General features: G+C 41.9%; 2 protein-coding genes across 4 annotated transcripts in view; both read right to left on the bottom strand.

Annotated features, from left to right (window-relative positions):
• The window catches only part of RIF1 (replication timing regulatory factor 1), a 32,039-nt gene extending 21,965 nt beyond the window's left edge, over positions 1-10,074 (bottom strand). For all 3 annotated transcript variants that reach the window (XM_065637775.1, XM_065637776.1, XM_065637777.1), the window contains exons 1-9: positions 9,968-10,074; positions 8,047-8,125; positions 7,277-7,373; positions 5,636-5,766; positions 5,086-5,180; positions 3,046-3,235; positions 2,345-2,437; positions 2,111-2,249; positions 749-900 (exon numbers count right to left, since the gene is read on the bottom strand). In XM_065637775.1, the coding sequence (XP_065493847.1) occupies positions 749-900; positions 2,111-2,249; positions 2,345-2,437; positions 3,046-3,235; positions 5,086-5,180; positions 5,636-5,766; positions 7,277-7,373; positions 8,047-8,125; positions 9,968-10,074 (1,083 nt within the window). The remainder of the gene's footprint in view (positions 1-748; positions 901-2,110; positions 2,250-2,344; positions 2,438-3,045; positions 3,236-5,085; positions 5,181-5,635; positions 5,767-7,276; positions 7,374-8,046; positions 8,126-9,967) is intronic.
• Positions 10,075-11,479: 1,405 nt separating this feature from the next.
• TNFAIP6 (TNF alpha induced protein 6) lies at positions 11,480-23,506 on the bottom strand. The gene is made up of 6 exons (XM_065637778.1): positions 23,365-23,506; positions 17,911-18,048; positions 16,398-16,559; positions 14,574-14,802; positions 13,491-13,531; positions 11,480-12,478 (listed from the first exon to the last, which is right to left on the bottom strand). Exons 1-6 carry the CDS (start codon positions 23,456-23,458, stop codon positions 12,315-12,317), a joined length of 828 nt encoding a protein of 275 aa, XP_065493850.1. The 5' UTR covers positions 23,459-23,506; the 3' UTR covers positions 11,480-12,314.
• Between the last annotated feature and the right edge of the window lie 1,649 nt (positions 23,507-25,155).

Below are 25,155 nucleotides of genomic sequence, written 5' to 3'. Positions count from 1 at the left end.
CATAAAGCACAAAGAACCATAGATTTAGAATATCACACTGGCTGTACTGTTGTTCACAGCATCAGCATTTCAGAGCTTCTGGGTACTTATAACAATATTTTCTAAGATGCTGTATAAAATATGCATACTGATACAAGAATTAGAAATGGCTAAATTAAATCAAAACTCATGTTAGAATGATCCAACTGTACCATATCTAAAAAGGTAGATTTTGTTTTCTTTACTCTCATCCTGAAGTTTAATTTAATGAAATTCACAAGTCTAACACAAACATTATGTTCATTCCAGTTATAATGTAATTAGTAATAAAACACCTGGATAATTTTTCCTCTTTATGCATCTTCCTGATTATTTTGTGATCTTTTCAGTATGTTTTCCTACAGCAGATTTTCCAAAGCGCATGCTTGCATAGTGGAAAGATAAAGCAGTTCCTATATAACGCACTTGTGTTGACTACTGTTGTGCATTCACTGGAGATTTTCACAAGCAGATATGCTCTCAAATCCTTTGGAGCTTTAAAAAGATTGCACAAGTAGTCCCAAGCACTCCTGCTAAATGTTTGTATAACACACACAGGCACAGCACACAAATACACAAGTCAGATTTAATTCCTTAAGACAGTTTTATTTTAATACTAGAGAAGGACAAAGCAGCTACAAAATAATTTACAGTAACAAGGAGGGGACTTAGCTTCACACACTCCACACAGGCTAAGAGATCATACTATGACTCTTTTCAGTTGTGTTACCTGTTCAAAGTTTGCAGGCAGCTGAGGTCCCAGCCTCATGAGCAAATACCACCAGACCTCCAGCTTCGTCAGTGCCAAAGCCTCTGTTCTCACATGGATCGAGCTCAGTGGCTGCATTAGCAATTTCAGCCTTTTAGCACTGCACAATATATCTTGAAGATAAAAAAGAATGTTTTTAAGCAAAATGATTAAATAATTTAATCACAGAACAATAGAGGAGAATTTTTAAACCATTAGGGGTTTTTTTTTTCCTAATGTACTTTAGCTTAAAATTTGATTAATGACAATTTGCGAAACTTAAATAAGTGCACCAACCTTTCAGACTCTTTATTGCTCTAATTGTTGCCTAGAACAACCCTGCAAACAGCAAGTGTTTCTCTGCAATACCAAGACTGAAATGAAATCTACTGAATACCAACATAAACAGAAGGAAATTGACTCTTGCCTGCTATGTTAGAGTCCGGTCTGCCACAGCAAATGAAAAAGTTAATGTATATCTGCGTTTACACTGGATGAGAAGGAATGAGCTTAAATGCCATATTCTGAGGCCACAAATGCTCATTTCCTGCTGAAGCAGAAACAGCCCAGCATGTCTGGACAGAAGTTTGCTCAGGCCTATGCAGGTGTTCAAAAAAGAGAACAGACTTTCAGCGGCTCAGCAGTCTCAGAACGGAACATGCACACTAAATGCCAACTGGGTTTTACCTTCTGATAGAATCAAGTCCTTTGTTAATTCATTTATGGGAAATGACAATCAGAACAAATGACCAGACAGGATAAAATTTAAAATGAAAATGTAAGTTAAATTCAGCTATAAACATCCACGCTTAGCTTTTGCTTCAGGAGAGGCACAATCAAGGTAAAAAATAAATATTGCATGTTGTGACACAGGCCAGACTTAAAGACTGGTTCAGATCTCCAGTTATAGCTTTAAAGCAACTTTTTTTTAACACTTCTAGAGTCCTGAAGCATTGGTCTTCTCCAATTAACCCACGCAGACCAAAATAACGTCTATAGAATGTTTTATTCTCTATTTCATTGCTGTTTGGATCAATTAAAGCATTACCAAACAAAGGTTTGTTAATTGCATTCTATTCATTTCTCCTAGCAGAAAAGATAGAACTACTGATCAAACTGTCACTTTTCCTTAAAAAAAAAAAAAAGGCAACTTGAATTTTACTTATGCACATACATACAGTATATACCACTATGTATATACCAGAGAAACACTATGTGTATATCCAGTGGTATGTACCACAGTATTGACCACTATTAGACAGAACGGGGAAAAAAAAATATTCTCTTCCAGTTACATAAAGTGACAGTAGCCAAAGCAATTCAGGTTAACTTTTTTTAATCTACCTGGATTTAGAGCAAAATTATCTATTAGACTCTTCCATGCAATGAAGGCTATTTTCTTTACCACTGGTGAGCCACTACGAAATCCAAGTTCCTCCAGTTGCAGCAATGAGTTGATAAAACTGCCACTACGATGCAGAGTCTGAAGATAAAGAAGTACAGAATTAAGATAGTTATGTTGTCAAAATTCCTTCCCTGAAGAGTCATGATTGTAAAATTTACTGCTTTTCTGCTTACCTTTCCAAGTAATTTGACAAACAGCGGCCATAATTTTAACACGTAAGTCTCATTTTTTGTAGAAAACAGTTTCTGGAGTTCTGAAATTAATTTCTGCGGACAGAAAGAAACATAATTTCTACAAGGAGTACACTCAAAGTATTCCAAAAACGACACGCTCATACCAACGACTGGAGACAAAACAACCTGGAATTATGTTATTTCTAGATCAGAAGGATTTAATTCTGGACCATGTAGCATTTGCTAGTAAATTAGTCGAATGTTGCTGCCATCTGATTACAGATGCCTTCTTATAGCTGAAGTTTATGATTGGCTTCAATTATTCTGATAATGGCAAGCAACTGATCAAAATCCATGTACTTAAATACTTGTAGTCAACTGGGGGGAACAGACACAAGTTTGAACAAGGCAAATTCTCTTTTCACCACTTTTTTAAGTACTGGAACAAGCTGCCCAGACAGAATGTGGAATTTCCATCCTTTAACATATTCAAACCTCAACTGGACAAGGCCCTGAGCAATCTGGCCTTAACTTCTGTTTTGAGCAGGAAGCTACACTAGGTGGTGTGAGTTACTGCCACACCAAGTTCTGCTGATTCTACCTCAGTAAACAAAAATAAAATTAAAAAACCACCAACCAACCCACAACCCCGCTTACTATTTCTGTTATCTCTAGAAAAAAGGCAGAGCATTTCCACTTACTGTGGTCATGAGGTGCTCGGTGACAGCCGCAACCTCTGCCTGTTTCTGGAGGAGCAGCGGCATCCCCATCTCCAGAGCCGTGGCACCTCGTAACTGCACCTTGTGAGCCGAATGCACAACCAGAGGAATGATCAGCTTTGCCCACCGCACAGCCTCTTCTCCCATCTGGGTTGGGGTTTGCTCCATTAAGCTAGATCCAAAACACAGAGGCTTTACAAATCTCCAACAGACGTGCTGCTCAGACACTCAAAAGATAATCTTAGTATCGTCAATAAATACTCTAATTCAACATACGATTTATAGGAAACCTTCTAAACAACTTGATTATTTTTCTAAACAATTATATTTTGACAGTTCACTTCTAACTGCAATGCTGAAGTGTTATTCCAGATAAACATCTCCAAAAGCAGAAAAGACTGACATTAACAGTTCTGCCTTTTGTTCTATCACAACTTTTTAGGCAAACGAACTGAACTGAGAGCCTGAAAGAAAAATATCATCACTTCCTTATCAGTGACCCAGTGCAAAGTTTGTGTATTAACCGCCCCTTGTGTGATCTCAGCAGTCCAGACCAGCTCCAACAGGCCCCGTCTGCTGAAAATACATGCCTGTTCCTGAAAAACAGCTCAAAGCCCGAAGCAGCAAAGGTTTGTGCAGAGTCACTGTACATCAGCCTAGTTGGGTGTTCTTATATCATCCCTCTGCTAATGAGTTGTTGGAGCACAGGATGACAAACAATTCCATGTATTTACACCAACGCACACAGAAGCCAAGGAGACTCAGTAATGCGAGTACCTGGTGTATATTCAAACCGGCCTGTAGGAACCAGCTTGTTCCTAAATAATGGAATTTTGCCAGTGCCCTCTATGGCACAGATATGGCAAACCCCCATCACTACAGCTTACGAGAGGTTTGCTGTACTAAGGAGAAGTGCTGCATTTCAAATAATTTTATTAAAGCCAGAGGACAAGCATGGCTTAACGGAACAGTTTTCCATTACATCTGAACAAGAGCATCATCTTACCACTGCTGTCAATCAGCCTGAGCCCCAGTACCTGTTTATTTTCAGGTACAACTCTAGTCTTAGAGAAAACTACATTCTTTTTAATAGCCACATATAAAATTATTATGTATGTAAAACAATTAAAAGAAACCATTTAATAAAATGTGTAATTTTCCAGAAACAATTGTCTACTGACTCTCAGATTTGCAAAGGAAGAATTAGTGTACAATTGCCAAATGCAAAAAGTTGCTAAATACTAAGTAAATTATAATGTCCAACTTCTCTGCTACAGAAAACCAATGTATTAGAGATAAAACAGGCAAATAATTACTGCTTCAACTATTTCACTTTAAAATTATTTGCAATTCAAACCAGATGCAAGACGCTTAAGAGAATACCTAAATAATAGTAAAGACACAAGCTCAACATATTTACTAATAAAGAAATTAAATTAATACTAAATAAATATCAAATTTGACTATTCTAGCACTGCTGACCAAAGGAACTCACTCTGCATGTTGGTCCTAAAAAGTGACCTTTGGAATTAAAGACTCAGTGTTATGAGAAACATGGCAGTAAAATTTGTAAAGCACCAAGGAGTTTAAATACAAAGCTATATAATGGCTGAGAATTTCCCAGCCAGGTAGGTTCTGAACACGAGAATGTAGAACATGACTTGTGAAGTGCACATAACACTTTGGAAATAAGTCCTAATAAGCCATTAAAAATAAAAGCAATGAAAGTTTATCTGAATATTGACTACCTCCTGCATCAGAATTGGTTGTCGTTATGATAATTAATGGAATATTTTGCAAATGAAGCAGTTCAAGAGAACTGCTGGGAAAGAGACAGAAACAGAGACAACAGTTCACACGCTTTCACTCTGTTCTACTGACTGTAACACAAACCACTTTGAGAAAACAGTTTAGAACATACTGAAAAGTCCAAAGAGCATTCAAAATAATTTTTGTTTCAATATTTTCTTAAAAAAACCCCATAGCATCTATTTTAACAATTTCATATTGCAGTGCACGTACCGTATAATAACATTTAGTGCTTCGTATTCAACCACCATAGACTGTACATCTCCTTTAGTAAGTATCGTTTCCAGGGTAGAAATAATATTGGACACCTGAGGAAAAAGGAACATTAGAGTGAGCACCTAAATACAAATATGTAGATGCGGAGCTGGAATGATGAAATTTTGTTTCCCAGGACTGTGCCCTGTGTTTGGGTTACGCTGGGTCTAGTTTTAAGGTTAGACCTCTGACCAAACTGGAGTATTCACAACTTTTCTCCCCTCTGCTGCTTCCCTGGTATCTAACAGAATAATTCCCATGGCAGCTTCTCTCTCAAGAGAAGCAATAATTTGTTGGCTCTTTTCCCTCTGTAGCTGCCCTTATAATTTTTCCAAGAACTTAGGCCCTATACTTCATTGTCAAATTTGATGGAAAACAACCTTCGAAGTCAAAAACTGAGTGGAGAGTGACCAAGAAACTGCACAAGCCTCATCTCCCCAGGAAATCAGGCCACCAAAACCAACAACAACAACAAACCAACCATAAACAAACCAGTGAAGAAACTTACCTCCTTTTTAACAATTTCAGAAGGAAAGGTCTGCTTAGAGATCACCCAAAGTGCCCGAGTGCGAGTGTTTTTGTCTGAAGCTTTTACAGCAACGCTGTTCACCATTGAAATCAAGTCTTGTACTTCAGTTTCTGGAAGCAGAAGGCACAGCACTCAAAATTCTCTTCACACAATTCCATTCAGCTTCTTAGCGAGTTTCATGTCATTTTACTTGGTTAACATTACTAAAGATCCATTCAACAAGAAGTGCCAAAGAACATGATTTAATGTCTGAAACATTACTTTTTGGCAACTGCTCTCAAAATAAACTAGCAAAAAGCTCAAATGTATTCATATATAGATACTAATAATGTAGTATATCTATATTACCTTTTTAAGAAACCACAAAACTAGAAAGACAATTTTAGCTAAAAACAATAAAGCTAAAGAGTGGATATTTGATTTTTCAAAACTTCTTGGGTTTCAAGTGAATTTAGAAGCATTTTTTCTGGTCAAGCTCACTGCTATGCTGACAAACTCATTTTAGGGTCTACAAGAGGCTTTATTATTAAAGAGGGTGGTAAAGTTGTAACTGAGGTAACAGCGAGCTCATTACACTAAAAAAAGAATAAAGGTTAACGCAGGACTTACATGCAACTAGAAAGACAGATGGAGAAATCATGTATTCCTTTAAAATTGAAAGCTAGTGAAGCCTGATTTCTTACAAATTTAGGCTTCGTGGGTAAATGATCTCACTGTCATAAGAACACATGCTCACATACATTCATTTCCTAATTGAGAATACATACGCTTGTTGTCCTCTCTCCCTAAAACACACACTGTTTTCAGCACTTAAATTATTTCTGAACTCTGACATCCTCTACCAAGATTGACTGTAATTTTTCAACTGGTTAAAAAAAACATTATGGAAGAAAGGAAAGAGACCACACAGACATCACTAGAAGTGCCTCGTTCTCACAGAAAATCAGGTTTAAGTTTGAGTAACAGGAAAGCAGACACACTGGAAAATGAGTAGAAAAAATGAGAGAAAAAAAATCAATTTCAATGAACAGAACAGCAGTCACATGAAAAAAATGCCCTCTGCACATCACACGTGTGATTCTGCTCAGTCTTGCCTGAGGTTAAGTTTCTAATGAAGGTCATTCCAGAAGATTTGTCCAAAAGTATTTAATACTTCTCAGAAGAAAAAGGGAGAACAATTGATAGTACGCTGTTTGTTGCTACCACTTGAAGAGTCATTATGGACCGTGGCACCAACAAGGCACCACGCAACAGTCAAATCACAACACGTTTCCTTCTGCGCCCATGAAGGCAACCTGAGCGTAACCACCTTCCACCACCACACAACACTAATTACAGTCCCTAACTGCTATGAAAGCATTTAATGAAATTAGAAGGCAGTAAAACAGTATTAGCTGAACAGCATGAAAAAAAATAAGTTTTTTGTACAAGACGAAAATTAGTGAACTGATCACACTGCTCATACAAGAGACAAAACCACTGCACCACTTGGAAACTGTAAACTTTGTCAAAATTGAAGCATATGCTAACAAAGAAATAAAGAACTCTGATGTGTATATATATATATATATATACATACACATACATTACCAGCATCCACATTGAAATCTGTTTGCTTACCAGATAACTCAGATGTAATCTTCGAATTGAAAACGCAGAATCCTAACGCCTGTAATGCCGCATTACTTAGCTCTGAGTTCTGACTAGAAATGTGTGCCTGAAAAAAATATACATAAAGTCTCAGTTTGCAGAAGTAGCTGTGAAGTACTGTCTCAACACCAACACTGCTGCTCCACCAAAAGAGAGCTGTCAAAAGCAAACACTTGATGTAAAATGCATCCATGTAGGTCAGCCTTTCTCATTACATACACTGCAAACCAATGAACCAATCTGAGGTTCTGAAGAGGGTTTTTTCTCTGTAATTTAGACATCTTTACTGAAACAAGTTCTAAACATCCAAAGTTCATTACTTGTTCACTTGTTCTGTACTATCACTTGGCTCTCCAGTTGTTTTTAAACAACTAAAACAGAACCAAAAAGATGGCCAAGAAGAGTCTTTATATTAATCTCCAAAACATTTGACATTTATTGATATTCCAAATCCCCAAAGTGTTTCTAAAGGCAGATGGGACACACTGTATCTTCTGGCTGGAAGCTCAAATTTGACTGCATAACACTGCCTGAACACATCCAAGACCCTCTATTTTATTATTTCTGTAGTAATTTCTAATAACATGGAAGATATGTTTTGCCAACAAACCCTAACTGCAATGTCACTAACTTGAATTCTTATTAAATGAACTCAAATTCAAGCCTTACCATGGCCATTGACCTTGACCATTTAAAACATTGTTCACTTAAGTGTAAAAAGATGAATGGAAAAGACATACCTTAAACACTTTGCAAAGTTGAGGAAAGCATCTTTTAACATCTGCAGCAAATTCTTTGCCTTCCTCACCAGTCAAGCGACTTTAGGGAGCCGAAGGGAAAAGAAGCAATATTCACAGGTTAAACATTACAACTGATATAACTTCAAACTTCCAATACACAATTCATTAGTTAGTATAGAACCATTTGTTTCCTTAGAAAGCTAAAACGCAACACTGAAGAAGTTAAGGAAAAGAGCAGAAATGCCAGTCACCAGTTAGTCTGACATATCAATAAAATATTGTGTTCTAAAAGTACAGGCCTCCTAGTACAGTGGAAAAAGTGATGTGACTAATGACCCATTTTGTGCTTATGGAGCATAAACAAAAAAAAAGGGCATTCTTTTTTTGTCAACTTAGAGAAAAACATTAGAAGTGAAACTTTAAATGACTGCTGAAAATGAGATAAACTTTCCACAGAAATATATGAGCTTGAAAAGCACATTCCTCAAAAGGAGTTCTGGAATGCAGGCTCCCTCCTCTGGGAAAACTCTGGTTTGACAACTCGCAGCAATGACTTTGCACATATCTCAAGAACATCACACGGAAAAGCTAAATTTATCCTATAAAACATTAACAATCAATTTCATATAGCAAAAATGAATCATTAAGTGCAATCACCCAGAAAACAACCTGAGAAAGCTGTTGTTTAATACTATCTTTAAGTTTGGCCTTTTTTTTTTTGTCAATTATTTGTAGAAACCTTGTGCTGGAAACAGTGCAGATAACATAGGGATGTTTTAGTTACTGGTGAGCAGTGCTTACACAGCATCAAGGCCTCTTCTGCTTCTCACACCTCCCTGACAACAAGGAGGCTGGGGGTGCACAAGAAGAACTAGACATGAGGAAGAAATTGTTGTCCCTGAGGGTGGTGAGAGCCTGTCCCAGGTTGGCCAGAGAGGTGGTGGCTGAACCATCCCTGGAGACATCCCAGGCCAGGCTGGACGGGGCTCTGAGCAACCCGAGCTGGTGCAGATGTCCCTGCTCATGGCAGGGGGGGCACTGGGGGACCTGGGGAGGGCCCTCCAACCCAGACCATCCTGTGATTCTAAGAGGCTGGGAGGGGGCATGGCCGGAACAGCTGGCCTCAACTGACCAAAGGGATACAACACACCATATGTCATGTTCAGCGTATAAAGCTGGGGCAAGAAGAAGGAGACAGAACGTTCAGAGTGATGGCGTTTGCCTTCCCAAGTCAGCGTCACACATGGTGCAGCCCGGCTTTCCCAGGGATGGCTGAACACCCACCTGCCCAGGGGAACTGGTGAATGAATCTCTTGTTTTGCTTCACTTGCATGTGCAGCTTTTGCTTTACCTATTAAACTGCCTTTATCTCAACTCCAAAAAGTTTTCTCACTTTTAATCTTCCGATTCTCTCCCCCATCCAACGTGGGGTGTGAGCGATTGGCTGCGTGGGGCTGAGCTGCCGGCCGGGGTTAAACCACGACACTCCAGCCAGCAACTCCACATTCCTTCCCCCACACCCGCACATTCCCCAGGAAATGTCAAGCTGCTCTCGGATGAGCAGACGCCAAAAAGCCGCCCCCCACTTCTTTCCCCCAGCTCCCTCCCTCTTTCCCCGGTTCCAGGCCCACATGCTTCCCCCGATCTCCAGCCAGCGGCCTCGCAGCCCCAGCCCGCCCAGCCCCCTGAATTTCAAGCCGGGCAGACGCTCCGCTCCGCCGCTGCACCCATCGGGGGCTCACGCTGCCCCGGGCCGGGCACACGTGGGCCGAGGCCCCCGGGCCGGGCCTGCACACCGCCCGCATCCCCCTCCGCGCTGCCGCGGAGCCGCCCAGGCTGAGCGCGGCTGCCGTTCCCTCAGGCAGCGCCGGGCCCCCCCCGGCTCTGCTCCCCTCACGCTGCCCCCGCGGCCCGCACTCACTTGACGATGGTGAGGTGCGCGTCCGTGAGCTCCCCCGGCGGGGCGGCTGGGTCCTCCAGGGTCTCCAGCAGCGGCTGGAGGCCGGGGCAGGCGGCGGGAGCGCTCATGGTGCCGGGGCGGGGGCCGGGGTCCTGCGGGGGCGCAGCCCGGAGCCGCGGCCGAGCCCGGGCTAAGATGGCGGCCCGCGGCACTGGCGGCGCGCGAGCCCGGGCTGCGCCGCCTCAGCCAATAGGAGAACGGGGAGGCGGCTCTGGCGGCCGAGTCGGAGGACATCGAGCGGCGTCACGTGCTCCCCCCCTCGCGCGGCGGAGCGCGGAGCGATGGATCGCTTCCCGCGGCTGGCGGGTGCCCGCCCCCTCGGCGGGCACCGCCCCTCGGCGCCCATTGGTGGAGGCGGTGGCCGCGGGGCGGGGCGGGGCGCGCGGGGCTGCCTGTCACTCAGGCGGCGGCGCTGAGGGAGCCCGGCACACCCCGCGGCCTATAAATCATTTATTTGTGACTGGAAAACAGTCACCGGAGCTCCCAGAACTGCTCAGCGGTTACAGCTGAGCTTCAGCTCCGCGGAAACCTACCTGCAGAAAGCTGAAATTCTGGAAGACCTGCACATGCGGGTCTGTGCTGTGACATGCGTCGCCCCGGAGCCATTTCCAGTTGGGTTTTTATTGGTAACTATTTAACGGGGTCCCCGAGTCGGAGCTGTAGTGATAAAATGGGGCAATACCGTTAAAAGCCCCTCTGGCTCCATGGGGGTTGACCGACAAGCAGATTTTTCCTGTACACCCCTCGGTTCTGATCCACATCCGTTCAAGACTTGTTGCTTCTCCATTATAAACACAACCAAAAAAAAGACCCCAAGACAACAAAAACACACCCTAGGTCATAAATAAAATGTTAACGATTCTCTTTATGCACTTTTCTTATTATTAATAAACAGTTTTGATTATTTTGGAGAACCAGGATGACAGGAGGATGTGAACAGGCTTATTCCATCCACCAGGCAGGAGGATTAAAAAATATCAGTAGATTTTTGGTGCAGCTTGATCCCATTAAACCCAGTGATCCAAACTTCTTTTCCTGGTGCTCACATGAAGCATGAATAAAGTGTTGGAAATTGCATGGATAGAAGCTGCAGTGCTACTGCAACATTATTCTCCAGCACAGCTGGGAAGCAGGATTATATTCACAATGAAATCACAACAATAAAAGCTCTAAAATGAAATAAATTTAAAGAGCCGAGTATTAGCATAAATAAAGCAAAGATGGGTCTGACTAGCTTAGGATCCTGCTCCCCTTGTGCAACACTGTTCCTGAGGAATTCACAGCGCTCCAAAACAAAATAATTCACAGGAAAATTCTCAGTGGGCACTAGAATTCGGCAGACCTGGGGTCAGGGAAACTTCCAGAGTGAAAGAGAGAAACTCTTAAAACTTATTTACTGCCTTAAATCAAGAAAATTGTTTCAAAGTCTGAAAAGCTCTCAAGAAATAAAAATAATTCACTGGAAACTCAGGACACAATTAAAACAGAGGTAGCTTTAATGCTGTTTCAGACTGAGGAATTTAAACCGAAGTAAAAAACATACAGAGAATGATTTATGTTCATAAATTCAAAATAGTACAGTCTTCTTAAAACCCGTGTAAACATACGGCATCCCGACGGTATTTTCTGAAGGGCTTTGCTGCTACTTGGCAATTTCTTCTGATGCTTCATCTCACCAGTTTTATTATCATTACCAAGTCTTTCATTTCATTTGTTACTAAGTGAAATCAGAGAAGTGAAAGGACTTGAACATCTCTTTTTCTGGATGAGGAAACCGTGGCAAAATTCATTGAGTAGTTTGTGATTCATCTCACAAGAAAGTTATGATAATATAATTGATTCTCTGCTGTTAGTGCTGCTTCCCAATCTTCTGACTTCAGACAATTATATGGGTGGCTGATGGGCCATCCACAACATGAATTTATGTATCTTAAAAAAAAGCTTAGTCTAAAGGAAAATAAGGGTAGAACAGCATAAATCTTAAAATAATCGAAGCAGTCACACAAAAGGTTTGGTCAAACGGTGCAAGAAATGAGGAGAAGCAGCACTTTATATAGAAAAATAATTTTAAAATCTTCGGTAACAATTAGTTCTGCAGATTTTTACAGTACTTGTAATTCAAAAGTAGTCTTCTATTATTCATGTAAGTATATTTTATAATTTATTTCCTGGTATACTTTATTAACAAAACTTATATAAAAGCAGAAAATAAAAAGAAAGATATGAAGAAAATGTCTTATCTGAAGAAACGGGTATCTGAACTGCGTTCTAAAATAAGTTTCCTAATGGGGGTGTCTCGTTATTTTTCTCACATAATACCAAATTTTCCAGGTAAGAAGTTTGTTTTTCCTTGAGATGTCGTGTTCCTTCCATCACTTGATTTTGATGGCGTGTCCATAGTAGTATATCGAATTTGAAACCCACCAGCAGTCACTGAGGCATCTGTCAAAAACTTCAAGGTCATAACATTGCCTGGGACAAGAAAAAGAAAAGCAAAGGTTACATTTTCGCGTGGCATAAACATGTGCTATTTCAGAGTTATTTTTGAAATGCTCTTTCTTGTTTCTGAGATCTTTCAAGCAATCCGCCTGGTCTGTCTGCATCTGAGCTGCGGCCTGGGAGGATTATAGAATAGCTCTATTAACCCCATGGAAAAGCAGGCAGGTTTGCATCAGAGCAATTTCTCCGCAGAGCCCAGAGGGTGATAAAGTTTTATTGTGACCGGTGCTTTCTACAAAAAAAAATCCTGTTCTTTACAATGCTGCTCAGCTTCACTCAAATGTCACATCTGTCACAGAGCCTCAGGGATCTCGGGGTGAAATAGGGGTCTCACCCTCCCATGAGCGTCACCTGCTCATCTCCACCTGTAAACTGGGAGCTCAGGGACGGCACAATTCAACTTTTTTCTTCTCTTTTTGCTGATTCCAGCTGTGGGTCGGGAATGGGAGGGAGCATGGCTGCTTCCTCGCACAGGTGTGATCTGTGCTACGGCGACTTGGTGACGCTTGAGCAAAGAAAGGTAAACATGGCTTTGATTTACGTGTGATCAGACCTCGACCTGCTGCTTAAATATATAAATGGAATAATGTCTATAGCCGGCTTTGGAAGTGTTCTTATGTCCCTTGCTCTTGAAATGGGAAAAATTGGTGCATGAAGATCGTGTGCGTAGGTAGAGCTCGGTTACTGGTTACAGGGCTGCTGTATAAAAATGCCTGTGTGAAAACTCAACGTGTGTAGGTGTCCTACCTCCAGAAGGCCAGCGAGATGTACCCTGCTTATCTTCTAACTAGAGTTTTGGTTTGTTTTATTTTTCCATTATTTAGAAGTAACTGCACTGATGAAAGAGCATGCTGGCAGTTTTGAATAGCAGTTTATGACACAGAGCAGAGATTGTGTCTTTGGACATCTTAACCATATACTGTTAGAAAGTAGGGACAAAAGGTGATTTGGCTGGTTTTTAACATAAATAGTGCAAATATATTACCTGTGCTAATGATATCATCTGGTAACTCATCTCCACAAAACCTGGAAAAAAAAAGGGTCATGACTAAATGACACAGCAAATATTCCATATCCTCCATATATATATATTCCAGCTCTTAGGGTGTCCTGTCTCTTGGAGCTGGGGCTCACGGGGCTAAATTGTTGTAGGTATTCAGTGTATGTGATTCTCCTCTATACATTAAAAGCAATTGCCTAAAGGATTTTTGTCATTATCTTATAGCAAGGTTTAGGGGAGGGAAGAATCCAGGAAACATTTTTCAACATATGCAGGAAGTAAATGATGCAAAACAAGAAAAAGAGCAATTTAACAAGGAAAAGAACAATGGCCCAAGGCTAAGAAAGAAAGAACAAAGTGAAGAAAAATATGTAAAATTATCTGTAAAGGCGGAACAAATGGACTATATCCTTTCCTCGCTACACATGATTTGTAGAGACGATGTGAAAAGTGGCAGGAACTGGCAAGTGTTTTTTATCACTTCTTCTGGTTTATTTTTTGTTCTGGAATATTGAGGTACTTCATACTAAAATATGACCGCTACAGGACAAGCAAAAATACAACATCGAAGAAAAGAAAATGAGAATTAAGAGAAGTGGGAAACTAAATCTAGTAAGAGGTGATATATAACACCTGTCCTGATATTGTTAGAAAATATTTTACTTCTGTAGCAAATAGTAACTTAAATTAAACACATTTTTGCTAACACTTTAACACTATGCCTTTCCTCCTTTCATTTAAAGCAAACACAAAATACTGTTTGAGATTGCTAAGAGTTCTTCCTTTAAAATGATAGAGAATTAAGATAAGCAGCTAAATAAAAAGTCTTGCAGCTTTCTTTCACGCAATTTAAAGCAGAAACGGGCAAAGCACAATCTTCTGAAACCCCTTACCAGCCTGTGATAATGACAGTAAATTGCCAGGAAAGTCAGGTACTATTGCTACAAGTACTATGGGCATATCAGAGGTGCTAATTGAATAAGGTAATACAGTGTTCTTCTCAAGTAATGTTCTGGGGAAAAAAAAAATAATTTGATTATTTGCATAATAAAGCTGGAATTGCTTTACCTGCCCACAAAGCCATTGATGTCATCATAGCTATCATAGATTTCCAAGAAATCAGCCATACAAGCAGTGTCGTCTTCAACATCAAACTCTAGAAACTGTAGATGAATACGTTGTCCATACTTTACTCTAATATGCCAGTAGCAAATTTGATCATTTTCATACTCATTCGGGTAGCCTGGTGACTTAAAAACGTGTTTTGAATCTGTGAAGACTCCACCACATTCTTTTCCTAAGAGAAAAATAACAACATCAGAGTTTAAGTATTCATTCTGGGTATGGCTACAGTTTAAATCTTTGTGCACTTGGGCCCAGCAGATCTGTAGGAAATCACCCAGGAACACCCAGCACGACAGCACTTTTCATGTATTTAAGTACTCGGTATTCACAAGAGATGTGTGATTAGCCCTTGTAGGCTGTACATTGTCCACAAGTCCTGTATTTCCAGATCATTCCTACGTTGGACGTGCATTTCAAACATGCAAACAGTTGCACAAGTTCCTCTTGACATCTTGAGCATCCTAGAGAAGAGCACAGGCTCAGTTCCACCAGAGATTTGTCTTTTTTTCCCCAAGGCTACTTGTCTCCCACCTGCAAACAGACAATTCTGCCAGGCTTTGTGGTGGTGTCTATCAGCTGTGAATATATATCCCTTTAATGAGAGAGACTCGAGCTCTGCTGAGCGTTGGCAGCTCTGGTTTCCTTTTCTTCTCTAACCAAGCAGCACATTTGGAAAATAACCACCTCTCAGCACAGAGGAGGCGGCCGACAAAGGAGAAAGTCATGCTGACAGTTTACAGGCAGTAATAACGAAAGCAGTAGCCTCTTGTGCAGTTTTCTTTGTACGCTGAACATCTGGGAACGTCCCCCACCCCACAGAGCTATTTGATTAACAACTGCCCAGCTCACATAAACAAGCACAAACAAAATGTGCACAGCTGTACAGACGTCACGGACAACTCTGATTTTTGGCTCTGCCAGGCGGGGTAAGATACTTGGAGTAGTGGGAGAGCCAAGCAGTGCACAAACTTGGGCTTTGCTTTTCTTCTTGGTGCCTACTTTTTCTGTCTTTCTTGCTAGGTGAAGCGATTCTGAGCTAAACTGAAACAGCGGCCGTCTCAATAATTCAGTCATCTGCAGCGTGGTGAATGGAGGTGAATACAGGAGATGTCCCATATCTGAAATCTTAACAGTCATGTTTGAACCATGTCTCCAGATCTGCTTTGGAGATCCGCTTTTCTCCATTTAATTACACATGCACACACACACAGAGAACTGCTGAGAGCTGGATCTCCCCGATGTTTCAGTCCCAGACATGGCATGCATTTTGAAAAGTTGTTCTATCTCAAGCACAGGAAAGAAGGAATAAGGGTTGATACTAAATTTAGCCTGTTTAAAGGCAAAATATCTGGAAAATGGTTCCCACATTAAACATCTCGGATTAGTAACTTATGTGAAATTGTAATCTAAATGTAAACACTTATACAAAACAAGACATTAGCACATCACATTGAAAATATTACTTACTTTTTTAGTCAAAACCAGCACATCATTACATTTTTAGCTTCAGAAAGGACTTTGCTTAAAACCAGCTCTACATGGTGCGACGCAGAGCAGAGACACGGAGCTCTGAGCAAGCCAGATCTGCTATGGGTACCAGCAGAGGGGGCTTGGCGCAAGGCTCCAAACACATTTGTATCCACACACCCCCCCCTTCTCGGACAGCGTGTTTGTGGTATAGAAGCCAACTCACGCCGAGCAGCCAGAGAGCACGGCCCGTTGTCCTAATCTTAGACCTGAAGTGCAATGGGTTGTTTGTGAACACACCGTTGGGGTTGTAGCAGTAGGCATCCCATCTCTCGCTTCTGTTGAGGCGGATCCCATAATCGACAATACCAGTTTTTCCAAAGCCACACTTGGCTCCGGCTTTTACTATGGGATAACCAACTCTGCCCTTCGCCATCCAGCCAGCAGCGCACACGTGGAAACCTGCAACAGGCAGAAAATGAGACACGGATGTGATACACCAATCTTAGGCAAGAAGAACTGCTTTTCTTCAAGTATAGTCTTATGCTGATCAACTATTTGGTTGTAATTGGCCTGATAGAAATTGGACTACAGGAAAGAACAATACTTTGAGAGGATAATTTTAAATACAGAACATAAAATAGCTTTGTATTCTCCACAACATGATTATTGGCTCTTCATTTGAAAAAAAAATGCAGATGGACTATATAGTTTCCCAGGCAGTGAGTTTTAAGTGCTATAGCAGCAATTGTAACCAAATTATACACTGGATGAGTTATAAAAGTGTGTTCTTTATTTCCCTTTTGAAGTCATACAATTTACTCAATCATACAATCATACAATCATACATTTACTCAATCATACAATCATACAATTCCTTTTTGAAGTCATACAATTTACTCAATCATATCTCAAGAGTTTGCAGCATTAAGTTCTGAGAGTGAGCAAAATACAACATACAGAAGACAGCTAAGAAAACCAAGTATTTACATAAAATACTTTCTATTTAAATTTAAATACCTGAATTGCCTCAAGTATTTCTTGCTGAACAAAAAGATCCTGTTAATGCACTTTGTGGCTGAGAACTTAAAAACAATAGCCAAAGAATGCAATGTTATTCACTGTCTGCTAGAGACCAATTCAATGTTTTCACTGAGACAAACTGGAACATATTTGTGGCGTCCCAGGACTATGAGCTACTCAGAAAGACAAAAGTACCCTTTTTACATGTGTGCTGGTGCCGAGAGCCAGCTCGTGACTCAGCGGCGTAGCCCGCAAATTTCTCAAGCGGAGGATATTTTCCATTGTTTTCCTAATGCTCTGAATGAATTAATAATTTCTGATGAGGAATCAAACAGAAATACAGTAGAGCCCTTGCTCAGCTCTGCTTTTCACTCCAAGCACAGCACTCATTCTCAGAGCAAATAAGGCTGGAATAAACATTTTGAAAACATCATATGAAAAATAGCAAAGCACGTTTATTAAAGAAGCTCCCTGGTGATAAATACCTTCCGCTGCAGCCCCCGGGGGCTGTAGCTGGGGAGGTACCATTGCTTCCCAGCTTGGCCAGATGGTTCTCCACTGGTGTTACTGGTTCTGCGACTGCGCAGCACCCAGAGCTCTGGGGAATGCGCAGCCCTGTGTGCAGATGTTGCTCTGTTACCGAGGGAGAACATTACCTGCGACTTGGGCAAAAATCCAGGGAGTTTACAAATCTCACAGTCCCAGAGTTCACAACATTCACGAGAATACGAGACCGGCAGCGTTATGAATGAGCGAGGTGAAAAGCAAAGGGCTGTGTTTTTTTCCTGACCTATTTTTCTGGCTGCCTCCAGCTGCTGATAGGTGGCCAGGTGTCCTCCCTCGTATTCACAAACCGCTTTTGCTTCTGCGTAGGTGAGCTGGTACTTCCCAGAGCGAGACTCCCTGTGATACACCCCAGCTGCTCGTTCTGTGGGACCAAAACAAGAAGTTATTTCAGTATTGTATTTCAGCTGTCCCAACTTCTAGGGTGCACTCACCACCCCCAGCACTTCGGGCTACTGCCCAGGTGGGAAGAAAAACAAAATATTGAGCTAGTAGCTGGAAAATGCCAGGAAAATATGTCCTTCACAGCCCAAAGGCATGTTTTTGCAACCCAAAGGTATGTTTTTGTTTGGGAGAAGTTTTGAACAACAGCAGATCAGCAGAGGCAGGGAAGGGCTCCCCGAGGAGCACTCGGCAGGCAGTAGTTATGGGAACCGTGGCTGGTGTCAGCATCACCAGCTCCGTGCGTCCTCGCTGGCTCCAGGAAAGCTCCTCCTGGATCGCTATCACAGCTCACTTCTTGGATGCAGCCCCGAGCGCCTTCGTCAGATGAATCAGAGCTTTGTTTTGACTCTCCAGAGAAGTTAAATCAGAGCTACTTGGGTAGAGGAGAGGCAGGAATCGAAGAGAATAAAAATGTGAAATAAAAATATCTGAGCTTGTGTCACAAAGGGCAGGACCAGAACAATTGCTGGCTGACGTTTTTGCTGCACAGAAAATGAATAAACTTTCTTCATTATTTTTTTTTTCTTTGCAGTTGCAAGTACACTATAAAGCAGCTTTCCAAGGAAACCTCGAAACTGTCAGTACTACCCAAGTTTTATAATATTTTCATATTTCACTTGTCTGATGCCATATGTATGGAAATCTGTCTCAGAACCTAACCGCATATCTAATCCGAATGGCGTTTTTGTTTAGATTTTTCACATTTTGTGTAATCTGAGAGGAATGGCTGTCTGTAGCTACCACTAGTCAACAGGACTGAAAAAAGACGCAAAACAGGAAACATTTTTACAGTAGCTATCTGCACCATGGGAAAAAAAGAATGTCTTTTCTAGGGACAAACTTAGAGTCAGTAGTTTTGGCGAGGGTAGGATATTTTTGTAAAAAACATGGTCACCACTGAATTGTGGTTAGCGATGGTGAGAACCCTTATTAGGTTCAGAATGATGTTTGCCAATGTAGTTTTTGGACCCACAGTCACTGGCGTGGTGCCCAGTGAAGTGAACGACGTTGCTGACAGTGGTCTCAGAAGACTGAGAGCTGCTTTCTGGAACATCGCTGGGGATGTCGCTGGCGTGGGATAACATATATTCCCCGCAAAAATGTTTCTGAAGAAGCCCATTCCATTGCGATGAAGAGTCACAACAACAGCTGCGGTATAACGGTATGCTGTATTAAGAAAATAATAATCTATCTTAATTAAATATTTATTCATGGAAGTATTATTTTTTGTTCACCTAATAGTCTGTGATGGCTAATGTGATAAATCCACTCACGGCTTCTTTACAGCATGATTGTGTTGGATTCAGTATGCGTGAATTGAAAATCTGAGTCCTACAGAAAACAGCTTTAGCCTCAATGCCCACGCAGGGGACAGCCTGGATGTGACATTATCTATGTCACAGCTCACGGGGAAGTGAACCAAAAGGTGAATTGAAAACCACAGAATGTAGTCCTTGGGATTAGCTGAGCTGCCCCCCTTACACCCAAAGAGTATGAGGCAGCTGAATTCTCCCGTTTGTCACCTTCGCGAAGGTGACCAGTCCCAGCAATAGCAAGAGCAGCCTTAAAGCTGAGTGTTAATGTTGTTTTCTGGTCAAAGCCCCCACTGTTCTGGCAGCCACTTTTGCAAGACCCGCCCTGCTCCATCCCTGGACCTGCTGCTGGATGCACCACCTGGGATTTGGGGGAAAATGCTGCTGCTCAGGCTCAGCACCCTGAGCTGACAGAAAAAACTTATCACTTTTAGCTGTTCTCCTGACATTTTCACCTGGCAATATTATTTTCAAATCTTATCTCTCTAAAGGTATCTACCCCCACTTATTGGTGCTAAAAATGTCAGTATGGACAGGAAAAGCTTTGCTTTTTCAGAATATTGCTGGAAAGATCTGCTCGTCACTGTTTCTGCAAGGGCTGCTCTACCACCGGCGCCACCGAGTCCTCCTGCAAGGTCTTGGCGGGTGGTGTTATCCCGAGAGCAATCCCCACGCTCTGTCTCTACTATTCCTTTGGGACGTGGCAAAAGCAGCTTTGGAAAGACAGACCACACACGTGTGCTTCACCAAGCTTTGAGATTTCATGCTGGTTCAGCGTGTCACAATTTAACAATACAGTATTCCCCAAAAGTATATCCGAATTAACTGATCAGATCTTTCACAGGCATTTTCCCCTCCCTCTTAATTACATTAGGGGCTGTGCAGAAAGATAAACTGCATCAGCAAAACCAGACATAGGTCAAAGCATTGTACTTATTAACTATTCATATACATTGACATATCGATGTGTATGTATCTACATACATAAACATATTCACAGTCACACATAAACACACACGCACATATTACTGTGTGTTTATGGAGGTGATATCATGGCCATGGAGATAAAGCTGCACGAAACGTTGTTTTGACTTGCAAGCACAAGCAGATGCCGGCTGCTGGAAATGTTTATGGTCCATATACCATGGGGCCAGCACTGCAAAGTACACGTCCCAGCTTCAGCTGGGCATCTCCTCTGACGGGAGCTGCTCTTCTCGTGAGACCTCTCCAAAATCTCTTCCTGGACAACAGTGAGAACTTTCAGCAAAGTTCGTTCTTTCTTTGCCTGAAAACCTGCATGTTGGGAGTGTTCTCTCAGGGATTTTTCCACCTACTTTTCTCCTCTGGTTCTTGCTCAAAAGATCATGGGTTACCTGGCTGACAGGACATGTTTCTTCCAACTCACACATCTTAAAATCTCTCCTTGATGTCCAGACACAGCAGGACCCTGCGAGGACAGTGACCCTGTACTCACCCACAGCAACAGGAGATGGTAAACGTAGCCAGCCTCTTCTGCACAAACACAAGCAGCATGAAATTTGGCCTAATAAAGTGCCCTCAATATGCACGACACAAATACCAAATGCTAAATAAAAAGGAATATTTAACTTTTAAGCAGAGGGTGGTCATGCAGAGTTACTGCCAGGGGCCTCTGCTAATGCACACGGTCAGACTCAGAGTATTCCAGCAAATGGGGCAGTTATGGCCCCTAAACTGCACAGACACACGGAGCACGAATGGGGATGAAATTCTGAACACCAAGAGGGCAGCAGCTGTCCTGGGAATCCTTCTTTGTGGCACCGAGATCTGGCACTCAAATAAGTATACGAGCATGTTTGGGCAAGGCGGCTCCGATCCTCTCATCAGGTTACAATAAACCTTTGGGTATAATGTGCTTGTGTAAAAATGAGCAACAATAAAATACCATTCACACAAGAAAGACACGAGCAGGAAGGCGATGCAGTCAGCAGCAGCAGAACTGCGTGCTTACTGAGAAAACAAAAGATGTTTTGTAACAAGAAAAAAAGGTAAAAGACATGAGTGTTTCTAGACTGTCAGCAGTTCAATATTTTATATTTGTGCTAATGATTTCTTGAGGAAGAAAGGTAAAATGGAAAAGTCCCTTCATTTTCAATTTGGTCTTGATAGGGCTTTATCAGCAGAAGAGATAAGCAAAGCTCAGATGTCCCTGTGCATTCCCAGGTTTTATTCATTTATTTATTCAAAAAAACCCCAAAGATGCATAAATTAGATGGCTGGGAGTTTGCCCAATTTTTCTTCATACATATATAATGTCACTGAATTCCAGTGGTAATTCAATCACCTGCATTTTGAGGTTTGTTTCAGCAGTTTTATGGCTGTGGTTACACTAGATGGTGCATCGCTAAAGGAGCTTCAACAGAGATCAGAAAGCAGAGTGGCTGTTTCAAAGTTGCACACTGGGCTTCCAGATTTTGCACGTTTTTTTATTTAGAGCAAGTCATCAGTTTTTATCGCATGGTTTATTTTTATAGCAAAACATCGTTTTATTGTGCATTCCAGTGACCACTCTGTTTCTCCATTTTAAAGAGTTAGAAAACTTTTTCTTCAAATTGACTTCGATTCATAGAACTGCTTAAAGGATCACTGTTATCACAAATTCACATTTATGTTGTAGTAGCCCTTAAAGGCTACATGCAGGATGGCTGGATGCAGCAGTCGTGTGGCTATTGCAATATTTGCAAATAAACCGCCCAGGACCCGTTTCTAGACAGGAATGCGAGCGGAACGGTGTGTGCCCGAGCTCTCAGTATGACTGCGAATGCCCATCACAGCCTGTATTAAATTCAAATTCGCACAAACCTCCTTTCTGTCATCCTTATTTGTGAGGTGGTGCAAGAGCTGCCAAGCTGTCGTCCCCCAGAGCTCTCCCCTACCTGAGCACCTGCAGCAACCCTGGGACACAGCCGGCGCGTTCTGAGTTTAGAAGGAAAAAGAAGTCATTAAAAATGTGCAGTCAAATGGAAAACAATATAGATTGCTTCTCTTTCTCATTTATGTTCCTGCTCATTTACACGCGGTCCTCTGAGAAGGGACTGGAGCCACGTGGTGGCTGCACCAGCTATTCAAGTGTGGCCCCAATCCCTCGTGAAACATCTGAGCAAAACAGAAACGTGTACCGGCTACGGGAATTCCTTAAAACCCTTAAAGAAACAGGCAGCGTTATAGAGAGGATAAAGAAGTTTGTAAGTGTTTCTCTAAAAAACGGAGCACTCGGTGCATGTTTTTGTTTTGGCATCCTTTATGTGACTATATTCTGAAGATGTTTTTCTGTTGTTCTGGATAATTATAGAGAACTATAAAAGGACTCTAAGAGCTATTTAAACCCACTTGATATATAAGAAACTATTCCCACAGCATTTTCTCTAGCCCTTTTGGAATCTCGTCTCCACTGTTTAATGATGTGAACAAACCAACGGCAAAAATATATACATTTCTGTACTCTCTTAGAAACCCGGGAAATATTATCGCTATTATTTCCAGATCATTTAGTTTCATATGTAGGACCCCAGGCATTTGAAGTATGTTAATGCAGAAAGTAATTCATTCCTTTGGCAAATGTTTCTTTTCATACTTGTTTTCCTTCATTAGAAGCAACTATTATTTAATGCTGCTTTCACTTTACCTCATGCTGTAGGAAAACACATTCCGATGAAATATTCCGTAACTACTTTTTCCTGCACTCCAGAGAAATAATAAAAATAGTAACCTCATAAGGACAAAACTTACAGTCACTACTCAGACAAAATGATCACCAATTTCAATGCAGGATTTTGTTAATATTAATGCAGGGCTCATTCTTGTATTGCTAGGTGCTCATCTTTATACTGTTAAACAAACACAGTGACTTGCAGCAAAACGTTCACGATTAAATTATTTCTTACCTAACCAAATCGAGTTATGCAGCACTCCGTCCTTGAATCCCCATGCCTGAGCCTTGTCCCATAGCAGAGCAGAGAGGAAAACGAGTGCGATCATCTCTTCTGAACGATTAGGCTGTAAATACTCCCTGTTAAACCGCTCAGGGTAACCTCTGCTAGCAGCTGGCTAGATCCTATTGGAACATCTGGAAGCCAGATCTTAAATAGCGCTTTCAGCTGTGAGGTCAGCGAGCCTGCTCCAATTGTGCTCGCTGTAGTATTATTACACAATTAAATGTGATGTCTGCAGCCGTCCATGTGACTCACTTTTGGCTCTCTCGATCCCCAGCCTGTCCAAGAAACCATTCTATCCCCCACTACTGCAGCACACACGAACAATTTTCAAGCCAAAGTCTGTTCATTCTTCAGCGCTCGCTGTCTTCAAATGCCACAAAAAGCAATAAAACTAATAACCAGTCTGTCTGCTTATAGTGTTTCTAGTCACACCATTTACAGGACTGAAGAGAATCACACATACTACTTCTCATTCTCATTTAAGCATTCCGTTCTTTTGTGTATAATTTGGATTTAACTTCACAGTGACCTAATCAATGAAAAAATGTAAGGAGAATATTCCGCATTGGCTATTTGAATTCAGTTTCCCTACATGGAATCTGTAATTGCAAGTCAAATTCCCAGATCAGCATAAAACTGCAAGTGTCAAAAACAGATGCTCTTTGTTCTGCAAGTGTGAAATCAAGCTAAAATCTTCCCCTCCAAACCGCAGTTTAACATCTGATTCATGGTGTGACAGCTGTCTGCTTGTCTTCCCTCCTGGCTGAAAGCGAATACTGCAGCTGCTCCTTCTGCATGAGTGGGAGAGCAGAAAGGGGGAAAGATGAGAGGATGGAAAATGGTTTGGTGCTGCCCACTCCCCAGCAGCCATTGGAAGGCTCTGCTCTCCAGATCTGATAACATTTGTAACTTCTGAGTCAGGAGATACAGAGAAAGTTGTGCTCATGACCACGGACACAATCAAATCAAATGAAAAGGAAAGGGTAGAGGACTCTGTGCCTACTCAAAAATATTTTACAGAGATTACTGTTGTACCAATGAGGAAGATACTCTTCATCACTCCTGGCTTACTATGAAGGGAGGAATGCCTGGCTACATCATATACACAGACGCACACACGTATTCTTCCACCTACAGCTCGGAGAGATGCTGATGGGGACAGCTGTGGGGAAATGGAGTTGAGAGTCTTGCTGCTGTGCTAGAGCAGCAAGGAACCTTCTGCTAAAATGCCCATGTGCCTGTCACTCTTCAGCACTGAAGAGAGCAAACACCTTCTTACAAAAAACTTCACCTACAAGCACATCCCTGTGTGCACACCCATGCTTTACACATTTGAGTTTGAAACTCTGCTGCGCAGCAGCAGCTGTATGATGTATAATATATAGGTTTTCTTGCACCTGACAAAGCTCATGTGCGCTCTGATGCCAAGGCCTGGCACTGGGACATCTGTCACACCACCGACAGAATCACAGACTAGTTGGGGTTGAAGGGACCTCTGGAGGGTCACCAGAGCAGATCACACAGGGTCGTGTCCAGGCGGGTTTGAATGTCTCCAGAGAAGGAGACTCCACACCCGCTCTGGGCAGCCTGGTCCAGGCTCTGGCACCTCAAAGGAAAGAAGTTTCTCCTCAGACTCAGACAGAACCTCCTGTGTTTCAGTCTGTGCCCATTGCCCCTTATCCTGTCATTGGGCACCACTGAAGAGTCTGGTTCCATCCTCTTGACACCCACTCTGGAGAT

This window comes from Caloenas nicobarica, chromosome 6 (genome assembly GCF_036013445.1).
Source record: "Caloenas nicobarica isolate bCalNic1 chromosome 6, bCalNic1.hap1, whole genome shotgun sequence".
Lineage (NCBI taxonomy): Eukaryota > Metazoa > Chordata > Aves > Columbiformes > Columbidae > Caloenas > Caloenas nicobarica.
This window is presented reverse-complemented; position numbering and strand designations above follow the sequence as displayed.